A 16766-nucleotide genomic window follows, 5' to 3' on the forward strand; every position below is an offset into this window, starting at 1 on the left:
TACCCGCCCTCCCCCAACCGCGCACATGTGCGCTCCCTCCCGCGCGTGCGCCCTGGTGCCGAGCCGCCCCCACACTCGCACCGCCCCCCGTGACGCCGGGCGGGCGCATGCGCACTCCCCTCGCGGCCAACCCTCCGACCCGCCCCGCCCTCGCGCATGCGCCGAAGCCGCCGCTCCGCGCCTGCTGCCGCGCGTGTCCCCACCCTCGCTCGCAGGTGCGCCTGCGCGGTGCGCGCGGCGCGGTGCGTGGCGCGCCGCGCGGCGGGGGCGGGGGGGCGGGGCGGGTATATATAGAGCGCGGCCGGGGCGGCGGCCGCCCCCTTGTCCCCCGGCCGCCGTCGGAGCTGTGTGCGCAGTGCGTGTGCTCCGGACCACCCGGACACGCCGGCCCGGCCCCGCAGCACCATTTATTACTAAAAAAATATTTAAAAAAGCCAAAAAAAATCCAAAAATCTTAAAAAACCTTTTAAAAAAATAACCCTCTTTCCTCATCCAACCTTCCCGACAACCTTTCTGCAAACGGCCGGTTTGATATAAAATAACCCGGTGAAGCGAAGTCCCCGGACCCGGCGCAGCCGAGAGGAGACACACAGCGAGCCCGACCCCGCCGAGCGCAGCACCCGCCGCCGCCAGCTCCACCCGGCCCGCACGGCGCGACCCGACCCCCGCCCGCCCATCCGCCGCACCCGCCGCAGCCGTTGAGTCCGAGCGGCCCCGCGCCGTCTTCGCCGGCCCCGCTCGCACCGACCGCCGCGGCCTCCGCCTCGTCAGCGCCCCCCCCGCGCCGGGAGACGGCGGCAGGATGAACCCCAGCGCCCCCAGCTACCCCATGGCCTCGCTCTACGTGGGGGACCTGCACCCCGACGTGACCGAGGCCATGCTCTACGAGAAGTTCAGCCCGGCCGGGCCCATCCTCTCCATCCGCGTCTGCAGGGACATGATCACCCGCCGCTCGCTCGGATACGCCTATGTCAACTTCCAGCAGCCCGCCGACGGTGAGTGCCGGGCCGCGGGCGCCGGCGGAGCCATGTTTGTCCCCTGCCCCCCGCCCCGGCCGCCGCCCCGCATCCATTTTGCCGCCCGGGACGGGGCGGACCCGACGGGGCGCGGGGGGAAGTTGGCGCTGTGGCCGCCGCTTACACGCGGCCCGGGCCGCCCGCGCCTCGTGGCGGCCGGAGAAGCGGGGGGGGAGGCGCTTCCGCGCATCGAGAGCGGCCGCGGGGCCCCGGCGATGGGCGGGGGAGCGCCCGGGGAGCCCCGGTGGCCCGGCGGGGCTGCCCCCGCTGCCGGGGAGGGGATTGTGGATGAGTGTGCGGGCGGCTCCCCACGTCCGTCCGAGATGAAGGGTAGCTTGAGGAAAGCATGGCAGTCATTAGCACCTTTTAACAACCGCGCAGCGCTGGGTGTGTGTGAGGGCGCGGGCAGCAGGCCGGCAGGAGGAAGTAGGGCGCACCGGCGTGGCCGGGCACTTGCACAGGCGGCCAGGCCGAAGCGTTTGTTCAGACACCATGGCAGGTCTGTCACGTGCGGGGAGGACATGGAACCGCTCGGGCCTCCTTGTGCTCCTTCCTCATGGAGCTGGAGCTCGAGTTCTGCTCTCACTCTTGTCTCTTCGCAGTAAATTCTCTGACATTGTTTCTCCCAAGCCGCGTTTTTATGAAACTTGTTTTTTCATGAAGCGTTTTCACGCTGCTTCTCCAAAGTTACATCAGTAAAGAAACTTTCTCTGCAGTTCTGGGCATGTTAGGAAACACAGTGTGATCCATTTGGACGGTGTTTCACTTGTAACTGGTTCTAGGTTTTGTGGAGTCCAATTAAAAATAAAAAGCAATTGGCCAACTAGAAGATACGTGATTTCAAATACAGTTAAGCAAACAGTTTTCCATTACAATGGTTTTATTTTCAAGTATATGAAAGTGAGATACATAAATGGCAAACATTTCAAGCAATTAGGTTGAACTGGCTTTCAGAGTTAGCTTTAGCATACAGCCATTATCAGATCAGACTTTGGTGTACCGATGGTATCTGTATGTACGTAGTAAAAGTTACTGCCTCATCTTCTTAATAGGCAGATACTCCACCTGTTATCAGCTCTCAGTTCGGAGAGCTTTTGATTTATTCAGCCATGCTTTGGGATGAGACGATTTGAATGGTTGTTTTGACATACTTCGCTTTCATTAAATAAAAATGTCTGGTGCAGTTTCTCAGAAAGATAAGGGGTTAGCACAGGTCAGTACTGTGATATAATAATGTCAGGGTATAAGGTGAGGGTGATTTAAATGCTGCTTCTACTTAGTGTTGCCAGAGTTCCATAAGGGCTGACTTTATCACAATTTATCATTAGTTGCGCAGCCAGTGCATTTTGTGACTTGGTTTGTAATTTGTCAAATGTGGGAATAAATAGAACTTTTTCACCTGAGCAGTGCTTAATTCAGATTTTGAATATGTCTCTTAGAAAGATGCTGTTACTCCAAATGTTGTGTTTTTCAGGCTTTGGGAGACACATATTTTAGTTTATAAATAGTCCAGTACAGCTAAAAGTATTTGTCATCTTTATCAAACCTGCATCTGGTACATATCTGGAAGCAGTTGTTTAAAATATGCTTCAGTATTATTGTGAGATTATACTTACTCAAGATTTTCAGAATTTTATATTCTTGGCATATACCTAGAAAGCATTTGCTGGGGACTTTGTGTAGGCTTTTTGTAGTCTGGGGGCTTTTTAATATTGATTTACAGAAACCTTGAACTAGGAGTTTTGAGGATAAATGGTTATTCTTACAATCATCCTGGTTTCATTTTGATTCCAAACTTTTTATTGGCTTTGATTCCAAACCTTTTATTGGTTTTGCCAAATTTTTAGCTACATCTCAGTCCATGCCTATAAACAGCTAGTAACAACTACCTTGGTTTTGAAAAATAGCTTTGAAGGTGTGCTTGACATCACCAGCTGTCTTTAAACGAGGGATCACAAAGCTCTTCTAAAAACTAATTAGGCCTGATGACACATGTGTGAGGTATGCACATATGTCAGAGTTGTGACTTTCCTGAATTTGAGTCATAGTCTGGAGTAAAACTCAGGCAATCTGTCTTAATCACTAAACTGGAAACATTTTTGAGTAATCTGAAACTGCAGCAGAATCCTTTGGATTTTTAGAATGGTTATGTTTCCAGAAGTTTTTTTTGTTTCAAGCTGCTGCTGTTTACCTTTAGCACAGGTTGGCATTAAGTGTATATTCTGAGTGATTTTAAAATTGTTAAAGTGGACTGTCCAGTTGCTCAGGACTAAAATGGGAGCTGGTGAGTCATTGAATGAGAGCTCGAGCAGAATCAGCAGAAGTGCAGCCCGGTAGGTGTGTCCAGCTCGCTGCTGAACGGAGCTGCCTCCTGCAACCGGCACAGCCTTCTATGACTGAAATGTAATGAAAGTGAGCCAGCTTCACTCGCTGGGACTTTTAATGACAGTGGCTTGTACCTGGTTAGATGGAGTCTAGTAATGTTTTTAAAATCTACCATGGAATTACAATGTAGTGTCAATTCAGCAGAAAAACTTAATTTTCTTGTATTTCTGTTCCAAAGGAGAGCTGTTGAAGTTTCCATGCTGTCCCCTTGGAGAAATTGCACTGGTCTAAGACACGGGCTCACTATTTGTTAAGAGTGATAATGCTTGCAAAGAACCCATGGACCCACTTCCAGTCGGATGGTTGGGAAATGTGTCTAGGAACACGCATTTTTGAGGAGTGTCAGGATTATTCTAGAAGCAATTAGCATGAATTAGAAAAGCCTCTTTTCAAGTAAAGGAAGCCCTGTTACTACTTCTGGAAATAATGAACTGTTTGTTGCTGGCACATCCATTGGTGCTGGCAGTAATAATTCCAATGACTTCCAGGGCAGTAGTGAAGTCTTACAAGTTTCTGCTGTGGCCAGTCTGATATCCACAGGGTTTTTTTTTTTTTTTTTCTTTTTTCCTTTTTTGGTTTGTTTTCATCCCCTCCTTTCCCCCCCACCCCCCCTTGTAGTATAGAAACAATGATTTTGATTCTATCTAGGTTGCCTTCTCTCTCCTGCTTAATTTATATTAAAGTTTTTGAAAGCTTTATTAACTTATTTAGGAGACTGGCATCTAGTTTATGTGGCTTCAGTTTAAATAAATTGCTGATTTGCTACTGTCATGTGAATGTGGTAATAGTATCAATAATCTTTTCCCCCATTAAAATGTTAATATCCATCTGTTTATATGTCTTCGGAGAATATAATCTTAAAATTTATTTCTAATCTGAAAATGTCACAAGAAAGGAAATAAAACATGGTATATCAGCTGAATCCCAGGATCACTGCAAATTGTCTTTGGCCATGGCATGCAACAATATAGCTCAAGACAAAAGCAGCACCTAAAGAGCAAAAACATTAAATAAGGATTTTCACGATGTGATTGGCCCTTGGTCCTCCTGAAAAAAAATTTTAACTGACATGGTTGCTGTATTTAAACTATCACTAAGCTGATTTCAGTCTTGTTAACATCATATTGTTTTGATATTTCCATATTACAGTGAAGTGAGTTAGTATCCATGGGTGTGACTTCAGGTATTTATTGGGACTTTTTTCAGTGTTCTTCCAGACTTAGAGGAACAGGGATGAAAAGGAACTGCTGTATTTGGAACTATTGCTCTTTTGTGTTTAAATACACAAGATGAGTTATAACATCACAGACATGTCTTGTGGCTTTGAAGAGACGTGTGAAAAATGAGCAAGTCTTGATACTTCCCCATCTAAATACACAAGAAATTTTACATGCAGAATTTGAAAAGTTAGTTATGGAGTTCTTCTGGAAAAACTACTCCATTGGAGTAACAAAACGTGGTTTACATTACCCTGGTTTGCTGTTTAATGCTTGCTCCTTCATTGAGCTCATATGTATTTCATTGTGAGCTTTTAAAATATATGTATCATTTCAGATTTTCTAAACTAAGTAAGTGCCAGTTTTGAATCTCTTTGAACTGTCTCTTGCTCAGAATTTCATTACAGATCTTTCTGGTCACTGAGGACGTTCTGTGGAATAACTGCATGAATAAGGCTTGAATATCCGTCTAGCAAATAAATTTTGTCAGTTATGGGGTAGTATTGGTGTTGTAGGTGTTCTTATTATGCTAATATTTGCAAAAGGCCTCGTATAGGCACAAGCTGTACCCCTAAAAGCATTTTCATTGACACAATATACATCTGTGTGATATGGGAGAAGCCACTGGTTTTCACAAATGTTAAAACTTCATAACAGCTGCCGCTTGCTGCTTTTTCTTCTGTCACCATAGCATCTTTTCATAGATCTAGTCTTATGGGCTAATGAGATTGCTGCAGCTTTCTCAGCTGACTTGTGCTCCTTCTGAAGTGCAGCTTTTGCTGATGAGTTTTTGCCAGTTCTTCCTTGCATACAGCAGAGTACACTGGAGGCTTGCGTTTGCAGCTTGGTGATGGTGCTGGGCTTGAAATCATAAAAATATTATAAGATAATATTATTAAGAACTGTACTTCAGCTGGTATTTGTATGCTTATTAAGATACCTAGCATTTCCTACTAATTCCATACTGTTTTTCCAGCTGAACGAGCTTTGGACACCATGAACTTTGATGTCATTAAAGGCAAACCAGTGCGCATCATGTGGTCTCAGCGCGATCCATCTCTGCGCAAAAGCGGTGTAGGAAACATCTTCATCAAAAACTTGGACAAATCAATTGATAACAAAGCTTTGTATGACACATTTTCTGCTTTTGGGAACATCCTGTCTTGTAAGGTTAGTGGAAAATAAAATGCATTGACACACAAACTCCTCAGTTTATGCTGGAAACATTCCTTGGGTATTACAACAAAGGTTTTTCATTAATAGGTGGTGTGTGATGAAAATGGATCCAAGGGTTATGGATTTGTGCATTTTGAGACACAAGAAGCTGCAGAAAGAGCTATTGAAAAAATGAATGGTATGCTGCTTAATGACCGCAAAGTGTAAGTACATAAATCAGTATTTGGGGATCAGCAAGCTGAAATTCATTTTAGGGCAGACAAAGATTTAAAATCTTACCTAGGAAAGGAAGGTTGTTCTGAAAATTTCTAATTTTAAGATGTAGAGTTTTAGTGCTACACATTTTAAGAATTGTATCACCTGCTTGTTCTGGAGTCAGTCCAAGGTCAAAAAGACAAATAACGAACTCCAGAGGAAAAAAATCGCTGTATTAATTGTCTTATAAGCCAAGACTTTAATGAGGATTTGGGATCTTCCCTGGTTTTCTGATCTTATTGGTCTGAGAGAAAATACAATCCATTGAGTATTCTGTATAATACATCCTTTATAACAGTTGTGAGATAAGTGTATTATCCATATTTTGGAGTGAGCTGATACTTAGCACTAAAGGGTGCTTACATGGCACTGAAGAGTGGTCAGATTAGACTAATATTTTTGTATGAATGTCTGTTAATAGGCATATCTAGGGATTAGAAAATAAAACTTTGAGAAGTGTAATGTTTTAAACGTTATCATTATTCTACATTGTAGGAAAAAAATGTTATTTGGCAACTTCTTTAATAATATTTAGGCTGAAGGAGTGAGTGTGCTTCACAGCTATGCCTAAGGGATCATTATGGTGTTTGGTATAATTGCAAAAGAACAGCTTTCTAGATACTTAGAAGGGTTTGGAAAAGGGATAATAGAAATCAGCATCAGTTTACTGTCATGGATTATTTTTATATGTAGAGATGGATAGACCAAGACACATACAGGGAAAACATATATTTTGAAACTTTAGTTTTCCTGCTTGTTCTGTTCTTGACTGACATATTGTGGATGTTTTTATTCAGCGTCCATTGTTATACAACTTTAAATTAGTAAAAATGGTCAACATGCAGTCACAAGAGCACAGGAGTAAAATATATCATGACACTTAATTTTGCTTTGAATTTCTATTCAAAGAATAGAAATTTCTATTGCTTTGAATTTCTATTCAGACTAGTCTTTTAGAAATCAATTAAATCACTTCACTAACTATCAAAATCTGCTGAACATGTTGCACTTCCATTCTTACTGTACTTGATTGCTATAAATTAGGTGAAATTGTCAAAGTTTAAAAATTACTGATATGCTGCTGAATTGCATTTTTCAAATTTGTGACTCTAAAGTTAGAGCCTACAATAAAATTTGAAAGAAGGAATTTGCTACAGTCAGAAATCAATGTCAGCCATGTACAGTCTGCTCTAAGGCATGTCCTTGGGCTGCAGAATGTTATGTTCAGGTTCTGTTCCTTTTCTGCCAGTATGAACTAACCTTTGGTGTTCCCAGTGAGTTTGCAACAGTATTTGACTCAAGAGCAAGTTAAACTATTTATTTCACTATGCCTATAAGCAAAGTCTTAGATAGAGGCTGGAGAGGTATCCTCGGGAGGGAGGGCAGTTAGTTAAATATCTCTTGCTTAAAATCTGAATCAGAGAGCAGTAACTGCTTTTAGGCTGCTTTTAGGGATTATGCTGTTATCTAGAATTTCTGTTCAGCCTCTTTAGTACTCTTTCCATTGTCGAGCTCTTGTTGTCAAAGGCTGTTTTATAACAGTGAGCAATTTCACCAATGGCTTGAAAGCATTTTCTTGCCTTGTAACTGGGATAAACGTGCTGGTGTAGCAAAGGACAGTGGAGTTGTGTTTCTGACTGAGTTTTATCATAAATATTTTATTCAAAGAATTTCATACCTATAGTGAAGAAGACTGATTAGGAATCAAATACAATGCCAGAGGATTAAAGTAAATTTTTAAACCTTGAGACACTTGCTTTAATCTGTATTACTCTGTTCTTCCTGCAACCAGATTTGTTGGAAGGTTTAAATCCCGCAAGGAACGTGAGGCAGAGCTTGGAGCCAGAGCAAAAGAATTCACCAATGTTTACATCAAAAATTTTGGAGAAGACATGGATGATGAGAGACTTAAGGAACTCTTTGGCAAGTTTGGTAATGTCTTAATGTTTATATAAATACAAATGAACTACAGTTTACTACATGTATCTTATCTGTACAGTGCCTTGAAATACAAGAAATCAGAGCTGTCTGATGTTGATGTAGAAATGTAATAAAGATTACCAAGAAGTGGGTACTTCCAGTTTCAGATTCAAAAGTGCAGTAATACCTGAATTTTAAATAGGCAGAATATCATATTTAATCCTGCCATGAGAACTGTTTTCAGTAATCTGGAAGTAATGTGTCTATGGGTTCTACAGTGTTCTATGGTTTAGTACAGATTGATTTTATAAATGCACCTACAGGATGTGTGACTAATGAATTTGCTACTGCTTCCATTGACCTGCAAACTTCCCTCTGTTATTCAGTTGCGTTGTGGTGGTTGACCTAATAGAAAATTATAAGGAACTCTTCCAGCACCAAGCTATGAGATTCTGCCTTGATCCTCAGTTACACACAGGGCAAAATTATGGGGAACATTTGATTATGATGTAGTAATGCATATGATGTGTTGCCATCAAAATAGGGAATGGCACATCCCTTGATGCCATTAGAGGTTCTTCACGTTTTATTTTCAATCTCACCTTTTTTTTTTTATTTTTTTTTCCTGTATGCTTTTGCTGTTCTCCAGTGGATATTATGTAAAGCAAGGGAAAGCCTTGTACAAGAGATACCCTGTAGCAGCCTTAAAGAGCACAAACAGAAAATTCCTTTCTGCTCATCAAGTATCTGTGATTGAAACAGTAGCGAATTTAGCTGCTACAGCTAAATTGGCTACTTCCAATTGAGTCTTTGAACTGCAATTTTTCAGAGGTTATGAAATTGCTGAACTAGGATGGCCTTTCACCAGGATAAATAGTAAAAAGTATACCTAGATGCAAGGCCTTCCGTACCTGCTTCAAAGTATGGAAGCACTAATACTTTTCAAGTGTCATAATTTTTAATAATGAAACAAATTTAATTAACTTTCAGGTGAAATTTTCTTTCACTTTCAGGTGAAATTTTGATTGAAAATACATTAGAAAAGAAATTCAGCATGATGGACTTCAGCCATGATGGCTGAAGTTCTTCAGGACAAATTAATAATTTCATATTAATGGATGAAATTTACTTGATACTATTAGTGCAGGAGTCCTTTGTAAAACAAGTGGAATAAACTAAACTTTATCTTCTAAAGAGAATGTTCAAAAGGTGAGAAAAATACACTGTCTATGAAGCATAAGTATTTCGTTCTCTTTTTAGGTCCTGCTCTAAGTGTGAAAGTTATGACTGATGAGAGTGGAAAATCCAAAGGCTTTGGCTTTGTTAGTTTTGAACGACATGAAGATGCCCAAAAAGTAAGCTTTTGGACTTAATTTTAGGAATCCTGTAACTGAAGCCCAAATAATGTTTCATTGAGTGATTAAGTTTTTTAATTGGTCAAGGACACTGCAAAAAGAGATGCTCACTGCCTAAATTACTTCCCAGAGTTTCTGTCATTTAGAATGCTTTCCTATGAGCAAATGTCAGTTGGTCTGAGAAACCTGGTAAGATACTCTTGGTACAGCTAGAACTAGTGTAGAAATGGGGAATCTTGAATAATTTTAAAACCTGTTGTAGTTGGGCTTAAAGGTCTCAGTGATATTTGGACTCTCACATGCTGAGCAATATACAGCATAGTAAATCACTACATCTCTGAATCACTGAGTCCAGTTTGGTTGCACAAAATGTTTGTGCCTTTCTGCCTTCTGCACAAAAGGCAGAGAAAGAATTGTGTTTTCTGCATAGTCAGCAGGAAAGCTATTAGTTTTATAAAGCATGCTTGGCATAACTGTGAGAAAATAGTCAGAGCCTTGTAATACTGGTTTTACTCCAAAGGGTAACTTTGGAAAATGGTCCTTTTTATTCGTGTATATGTCTATATCATGCCAGTATGCTGTGTAACTTAATTTTTTGTCAACTGGTTGCTTTGATATGTCAGTTTACTGTGACAGTAGGGACATAACATCAGGGAAAAAATGCAGTACACAGAACAAACAAAGTTTGCTTTTCAAAAGGCATTATGGTGATTTGTCAGTACTGCAAGTGCACAAGCGAGAGATTAGAACAAATCCTGTCTGTCTTTAGAACATCTTCATTTTTCAGACTTGCATACATTAAGTGATGAATAGTTTCTCTTACTGTAGTCAGAATCACATGTTGGGTGTTTTAAATAACATAAAATTCCAGTATCTGTAGAAATGTCTAATGGCTTTGATCATAAACATATACAATAAACTGGTGACTTCTGGTTTTAAATTAATTGAGAAATACATGCCAGAGTTTTTACATCTGTAGAGTTGTAACTCTAAATAGTTTGAAGGAAAGAAGTTCACATTTTCATACTTCTAATTATTTTCTTAATGAAGGACTAAAAATTTTAAAAAAGCTGTACATATCATCTGTAGCTTAACGTTTATAGAGTAGCTTAAGGAGTATAGAAAGATCTGGTAAATATTACACTTTCAGGTGTTACTTTTAAAGACACAACTAGGTGAATTAAAGATTTTCAACTTTATTTGCTTACTCTTTGCTTTTTTCTGCCATTAGCAAGATAAGGCTGGAGAAATAGTTCTTGCAACTTGTTTTTTTTCCTCCAGCTTCATATAAAAAAAGTGGTTTGCATCCCTTGTGACTTGTCTTCAACACGACAGAAGCATACTTGGAAAGCAGTTTTCATGTTATCATAAGTGGGGAAGTCTTGGGGTATTTTGTTTCAATTAGTGGTATTTTAAGATGGATTAGCTCTTTTTCTAGAATCCTTATGTAGATTTTTAATTTGAATTGAATTTTTTGTGTATCTGAAAATTGCTGGAATACAAAAAGCGCTGCTAACTTCTTGTTTGTCAATATGAAGGCTGTAGATGAAATGAATGGGAAAGAGCTCAATGGAAAACAAATCTACGTTGGCCGGGCTCAGAAAAAGGTGGAAAGACAGACGGAGCTGAAGCGCAAGTTTGAACAAATGAAGCAGGACAGGATCACCAGATACCAGGTTGAGTTTTAAATCAAGAGGGCTAACTCTATTATATGATGTTCTGAGATTTGCACAGAACAATTGCTTTTAAAAATAACTTGCCTGTTTTCTTAGGGTGTAAACCTTTATGTGAAAAATCTTGATGATGGGATCGATGATGAGCGTCTCCGAAAAGAGTTCTCCCCATTTGGTACAATCACTAGTGCAAAGGTAAAGTTTATAGATGGTGCTCATCTGTTCTCTGAAAATGAGTAGTGATCTGTCACCAAAGTAAAGTTTCATTCAGGAACAGATGTGACCCACTGTAAATGTGGGCATCAGCTATCTTGATTATTGTACATGTCAGGTTAAACACCATACGATCATCCTTTCTTGAAATAAACGAAGTAGTGAGACTAGTGTGGGAAAAAATACATCTTTCAGTGCAATATTGTGCTCATTATTTAATGAGATTTTCATGTTTATTTGGGTAACTGTTAGGTATTTATTACACAATAATTCTCATTTATATAAAATACTCAGTTAAACTTGTGGTCCTGCTTCTAATAAGCTGAAACAAGAAACTCATGCAAGTTCAATAGGTGTGACACAGAAGACTTAGTTTTAAAACTAAATTTTGTACTGACAGGTGATGATGGAAGGTGGCCGCAGCAAAGGATTTGGATTTGTATGCTTTTCGTCGCCAGAAGAAGCCACCAAAGCGGTCACAGAAATGAATGGTAGAATTGTGGCTACTAAACCATTATATGTAGCTCTAGCCCAGCGTAAAGAGGAGCGCCAAGCTCATCTCACCAACCAGTACATGCAGAGGATGGCAAGTGTCAGAGCAGTACCTAATCCTGTAATCAACCCCTACCAGCCAGCACCTCCTTCAGGATACTTCATGGCAGCTATTCCTCAGGTACGTGTAGAGATGAGTAACTGAATATTTTGTATTGCATATAAAATCTGCTTAAATACAACAAGAAATAAAACCGTTAGCATGTGTCTGTGATTTCAGCATTTTAGTCTCTTAGTGGGAGGGTGCTGGGCTGTTCAGCATGCCCTTCACAGACAACAAAGTTAAGTGATGATGTTGTGTTTGGCAGACTCAGAACCGTGCTGCGTACTATCCTACTAATCAGCTCGCCCAACTTGCTAGACCTAGTCCTCGCTGGACTGCTCAGGGTGCCAGACCTCATCGTAAGTCACTTCTTCACCTCTTTCCAGCAATTGCTGTAAACTCAGTAGCTTTGCACTTTCAGATAGATTTTCATGGCATTGCTGTATAGTCTTCTGTTTGTCATGTTGTCATCGCTCAGTGTTTCAGCAGGTAACAGTATCTTTTTTCTAAACCACAGCATTCCAGAACATGCCTGGTGCGATCCGCCCGGCAGCACCCAGACCACCGTTCAGTACCATGAGACCAGCTTCTTCCCAGGTTCCACGAGTCATGTCAACGCAGCGTGTTGGTGAGTTTGATTTCTGCAAGCTTTAAGTATTGGACTTCCATTCCAATTTTGCTGTTTCAGCATGATCTTGCAAAATAAACATTTGTAAGTTTAATATCACATGTGATATTCCTAATGAATAAGCTAATCTCACCTTCTGGTAATTGCTTTAAATACTGTCCCAGCAAAGACTCCAGCTGTGATCCCATCTCTTCAGGATGAAGCACTTACTCTTGTGTGTGCTTCCGTAATACTGTAAGGGTTGCTTCTGTCATTTCTAAACATAGTTGCAGCAATTGTAATAATAGCTTGCATGTAGAAATATTGAGATGATACAATTTTAGCTTTTGCTAATTTTTGTCTTATTTTACATGTACATACTTTATTATTGTGAGCCAGTATCATGAATGCAGAATTTGCACATCACTGAATGAACCAGAATTGACCAATTTAATCATTGAATGGTTTGGGTTGGAAGGAACCTTAAAGTTATGTTCCAGCCCCATGCAAGAGGCAGGGAACCTTCCACTAGACCCGGGTACTCAGAGCCCCATCCAGGCTGGTCTTGCACATCTCCAGGGATGGGGAGTCCACAGCCTCTCTGAAGGTGTAATTCTTGCAGAATGTATCAGACAGCCATTTACTTCCTAAAAATATCTTTTTTAGAATGACTGACATAATATGTTTAGGAAATCAAATGTCCTTTACTTTATAATGAAATTATATTAGTACTCAAAATGGATTTTTTTATAATGGATCTTTTTCCAGTAGCATGTAAAAAGGGCAGTTCATGAATGAAGTGACCAGAAATCAGCATCCATTAAATTTCAAGGTTTGAACCTTTGCACGTGACAGTTGACAATACTATTAAGATGAATCTATGGCACAATACTTAAATTAGGTATTTGATTTAAGTTGGTTTGTTGGACAAAATAATTATAATAATAATTATTCATCCATGGAATTCTGTTCCTATTTTTCCAGCTAATACATCAACACAGACGATGGGCCCACGTCCTGCAGCAGCAGCCACTGCGGCCACTCCTGCCGTGCGCACGGTCCCGCAGTACAAATACGCCGCGGGTGTTCGCAACCCCCAGCAGCACCTCAACACGCAGCCCCAGGTTGCCATGCAGCAGGTGTGTGCTCTGGGAGCTGCTCTGGGCTTTTCTCATGTTCTTTGCAGAGGAAGGTGGTGAGGGTGATGGCAGGGCAGTTCAGGCTGTGCATCATGGCAGTAGAGTAAAAGCACTAGGGAGTTAAGAATGTTTGAAGTTCACCTGGGACAGGATGTGATCCCGTGTTGCTTTGTTCTTTTCAGTTCCCTCATACCTTAGCCTAAATTCTTGCATTTGCTCCTCCATGGAGCAGTTTTTAATAATCTTCAGCATCATCACTCAGCTCTAAGCAGTAATATTTGATTGAATAGGCATAGTTGTTAATTTCTTTGATGTTTCTGACACTGTAGGCATTGTGTATGCCAAGTTGGGAAATACTGGTTGTTTGAAGCTGCACCTAATTATGAGCCAGGGTTTAATTTTCAAATGTTCAATTAATTTGCAGCCTGCTGTCCATGTGCAAGGTCAGGAACCCTTGACTGCTTCCATGTTGGCTTCTGCCCCTCCACAAGAACAAAAGCAGATGTTAGGTATGTATATGATAACTTTCTCTATGCATTGTAGCAGAAGGATAGTTAAAGTACACTTTTTCAATCTTTAAATGCAGAGTAAATGGTTTTAACAATAAACAAGTTTGTTTCCCTTATCCCTGAAATTTAGGCTGGTTTTATCCCTGACTAACTTTCTTCTTTCTAGGTGAACGCCTATTCCCCCTTATTCAAAGCATGCACCCTACTCTGGCGGGTAAGATCACTGGGATGTTGCTGGAGATTGACAACTCTGAACTCCTCCACATGCTCGAGTCTCCTGAGTCTCTTCGTTCGAAGGTGGGTGCACTTTTGCCTGACACTGGTTCCACAGATGGTTAAGGCTACACTGATGTAACAGTTGTTGGTGCTGGCACAGTGGAGTAGCAGCAGTGCAGTGGTGACAGTGATTTACATTGCATGAACTGGAATTGTAATGTTCTCGTTTTTCTACTCAACAATGTAGGCATTGTTTATATGCATAATTTCCACTGTATTATGAACTTAAATGTACAAAAAGTGCTGAGCTTCCCTTAATTAATTTTTCATTTGTACTTAACAGGTTGATGAAGCTGTAGCCGTACTACAAGCCCACCAAGCTAAAGAGGCTGCTCAAAAGGCAGTTAATAATCCCACTGGGGTTCCAAGTGTTTAATAAGTAAGTTTGGACACTGTAGTTCCATAGATTGAGTAAGGCAAGTGTTTGGTCCATGGCCTTGCAAGCAGCCTGTGTCCAGACTCTGTGTCATGTGCAGCCAGAGGAAGTAGCAGCTATGGTAAACAAGCTTCTGTGTTCACTTGGTTAGCAAAAGCTACTGACATGTCATTGTTTCTAACAACACATTTAGCTGGAATTAGCTCTAGGCATGTGTGCAAAAGCGGGCAGTTCTGTCAAATGCTGCTATTCGTACTATTGAGAACAACTTGTGGAATTAAAATAAGCTTAAAATGGTACCCCAACTCCCTTTTTTCTTAGAAATTAAAGAACCTATTTATACCGTAGTTTGTACATACTTACCAAATTCTAAAATTGTCTAGTAAGTGAAAACTAAACTGTATATTGTCTTGACTTCACATTTGGGTGAATTTAATATCAGTTAAAATAGTGCTTTTTCTTCATTGCTTTCTGTGGGGCTGGTATCTTAACTGTGCATGACAAAGGCAAATGGTGGTAGCTTAACAATTTTGACAGGGAAAAAATGTGAAGTTGAGGATAAAAAGGAATCTATTATCTCTTCTGTCTAGTTAGGTTTTGCCTGTGAACTTACTTTCCACATTTGTAGCTATTATTTGAAGGTGCCGGATTTAACATTTGGTCGCATAACATTTTCCTTTTGGAGGCAGAATTTGAGTCGTGATCTTTACCCGTTTCTGTTATGGGAGATAAGTGCTGAATAGATTCTCTCCCCTAAACTAAGATGCCCATACTTTGAGACCATTACTCCATCTGCTCCATGATGTTTTAGTAACTGGAAATTGAAAATCCTGCTTTGGTAGTTATTTGATGAGCCTCAACAGTAGAGATGCCCTGCAGTCAATTGCAGTAACATTGTGCTTAAAGCAGTGCTGTCTGAGGGACTGTCCAGTTCTAGAATCAGTGTTGTCTTGCTAAGGATCAGACTTTTGAATGCTTTTGTGTCCCCTAAAAAGTGGGAGGACCTCTGATACTCTGTTTCTAAAGAGCTTTGGTATCATTGAAACAATGCAAGCCCAGAGTGCTGCATGGTGCACAGTAGTAGAAAACATACAAGGTGCTGCTTTTGTTTTAAAACATAACGATGTTGTTTTTCTTCACAGAGCTATCCGGGACTACAATCTAGAACTTCGCTTCACCGAAGAAAAAAAAATCTAAACATGGAAAAACTATTAAATATTGAGAAAAACATTGCAAAATATAAAATTAATAAAAAAAGGAAAGGAAACTTTGAAGCTTACGTACAGAGCAACGCCGGGACTAGCAAAACAGATGCTAGTCCTAGATTACTTATTGATTTAAAATTTAAAAAAAAATAGTAAAATAAAAAATACAAATTAATGTTTTATAAACCCAGGGGAAAAGAATTTTCAGCACAGTACAAAAATTTAAAGCATTCCTTTCTTTAATTTTGTAATTCTTTACTGTGGAAAAGCTCAGATTATCACCACTGTTTTAGTTGACAGTGAGAATTGATAGCTGAGCAAAGAAACATAATTTGGATTATAAAATTCTTGGTTTAATAAAAATTCCTTAAACACTGACTTGCTTGTGATGGTTTCTTTTGTATAGTGTGCTTTTCATAAACTTGTCATCCAGAATGCCAAGTTAGAATCCCACTCTCTACAGTATGTTTTAGTGGATTGTAGAGAAGATAAGACTACACCTGCAGACTGTCTTCAAAATAATGGAAGTGAAGGGCGGGGTGGGGGAAGTGTTTGGGTTTTTTAAATAAATTGCTGCTTGATCTGAATCTGGTCTAGTGTACAATAGCACAGAAATAATTCTGTCTTCATTCGGAGTTGATGGGCTCTTCAGGTCAGTTTGAGTCCCTAAAGGGGGTTGGCAGTGAAATGGCCAAAGGCACTAAAGTGAGAAGAGGCAGCACTTACACATAAACTGTTCCATTTGCTACAGAACCATATTGAGGTTGGGAGTTTTGCAGGATTAATACTTAAATGCTTATTCAAGCTAAGTGTTAAATGCATAAACAAGAGAAACAGTAAAATTGCTTT

General features: G+C 40.6%; 1 protein-coding gene across 1 annotated transcript; it reads left to right on the forward strand.

Annotated features, from left to right (window-relative positions):
* Window positions 1–576: 576 nt before the first annotated feature.
* PABPC1 (poly(A) binding protein cytoplasmic 1) lies at window positions 577–16295 on the forward strand. Its single transcript, XM_064706410.1, has 15 exons — window positions 577–995; window positions 5595–5788; window positions 5882–5997; window positions 7842–7981; window positions 9230–9324; window positions 10863–11000; window positions 11097–11192; window positions 11611–11883; window positions 12071–12164; window positions 12323–12433; window positions 13397–13551; window positions 13976–14060; window positions 14227–14357; window positions 14620–14715; window positions 15855–16295. Exons 1-14 carry the CDS (start codon window positions 803–805, stop codon window positions 14710–14712), a joined length of 1914 nt encoding a protein of 637 aa, XP_064562480.1. The 5' UTR covers window positions 577–802; the 3' UTR covers window positions 14713–14715; window positions 15855–16295.
* The last annotated feature ends 471 nt before the right edge of the window (window positions 16296–16766 follow it).

Source organism: Zonotrichia leucophrys, chromosome 2 (assembly GCF_028769735.1).
Source record: "Zonotrichia leucophrys gambelii isolate GWCS_2022_RI chromosome 2, RI_Zleu_2.0, whole genome shotgun sequence".
Taxonomy (NCBI): Eukaryota; Metazoa; Chordata; class Aves; order Passeriformes; family Passerellidae; genus Zonotrichia; species Zonotrichia leucophrys.

Coding starts and splice junctions, on each gene's coding strand:
- PABPC1 (XM_064706410.1), top strand. CDS start 803: ATGAACCCCAGCGCCCCCAGCTACCCCATGGCCTCGCTCTACGTGGGG. Junction 5,998..7,841: donor CTGCTTAATGACCGCAAAGT/GTAAGTACATAA, acceptor TCCTGCAACCAG/ATTTGTTGGAAGGTTTAAAT. Junction 11,001..11,096: donor ACAGGATCACCAGATACCAG/GTTGAGTTTTAA, acceptor CTGTTTTCTTAG/GGTGTAAACCTTTATGTGAA.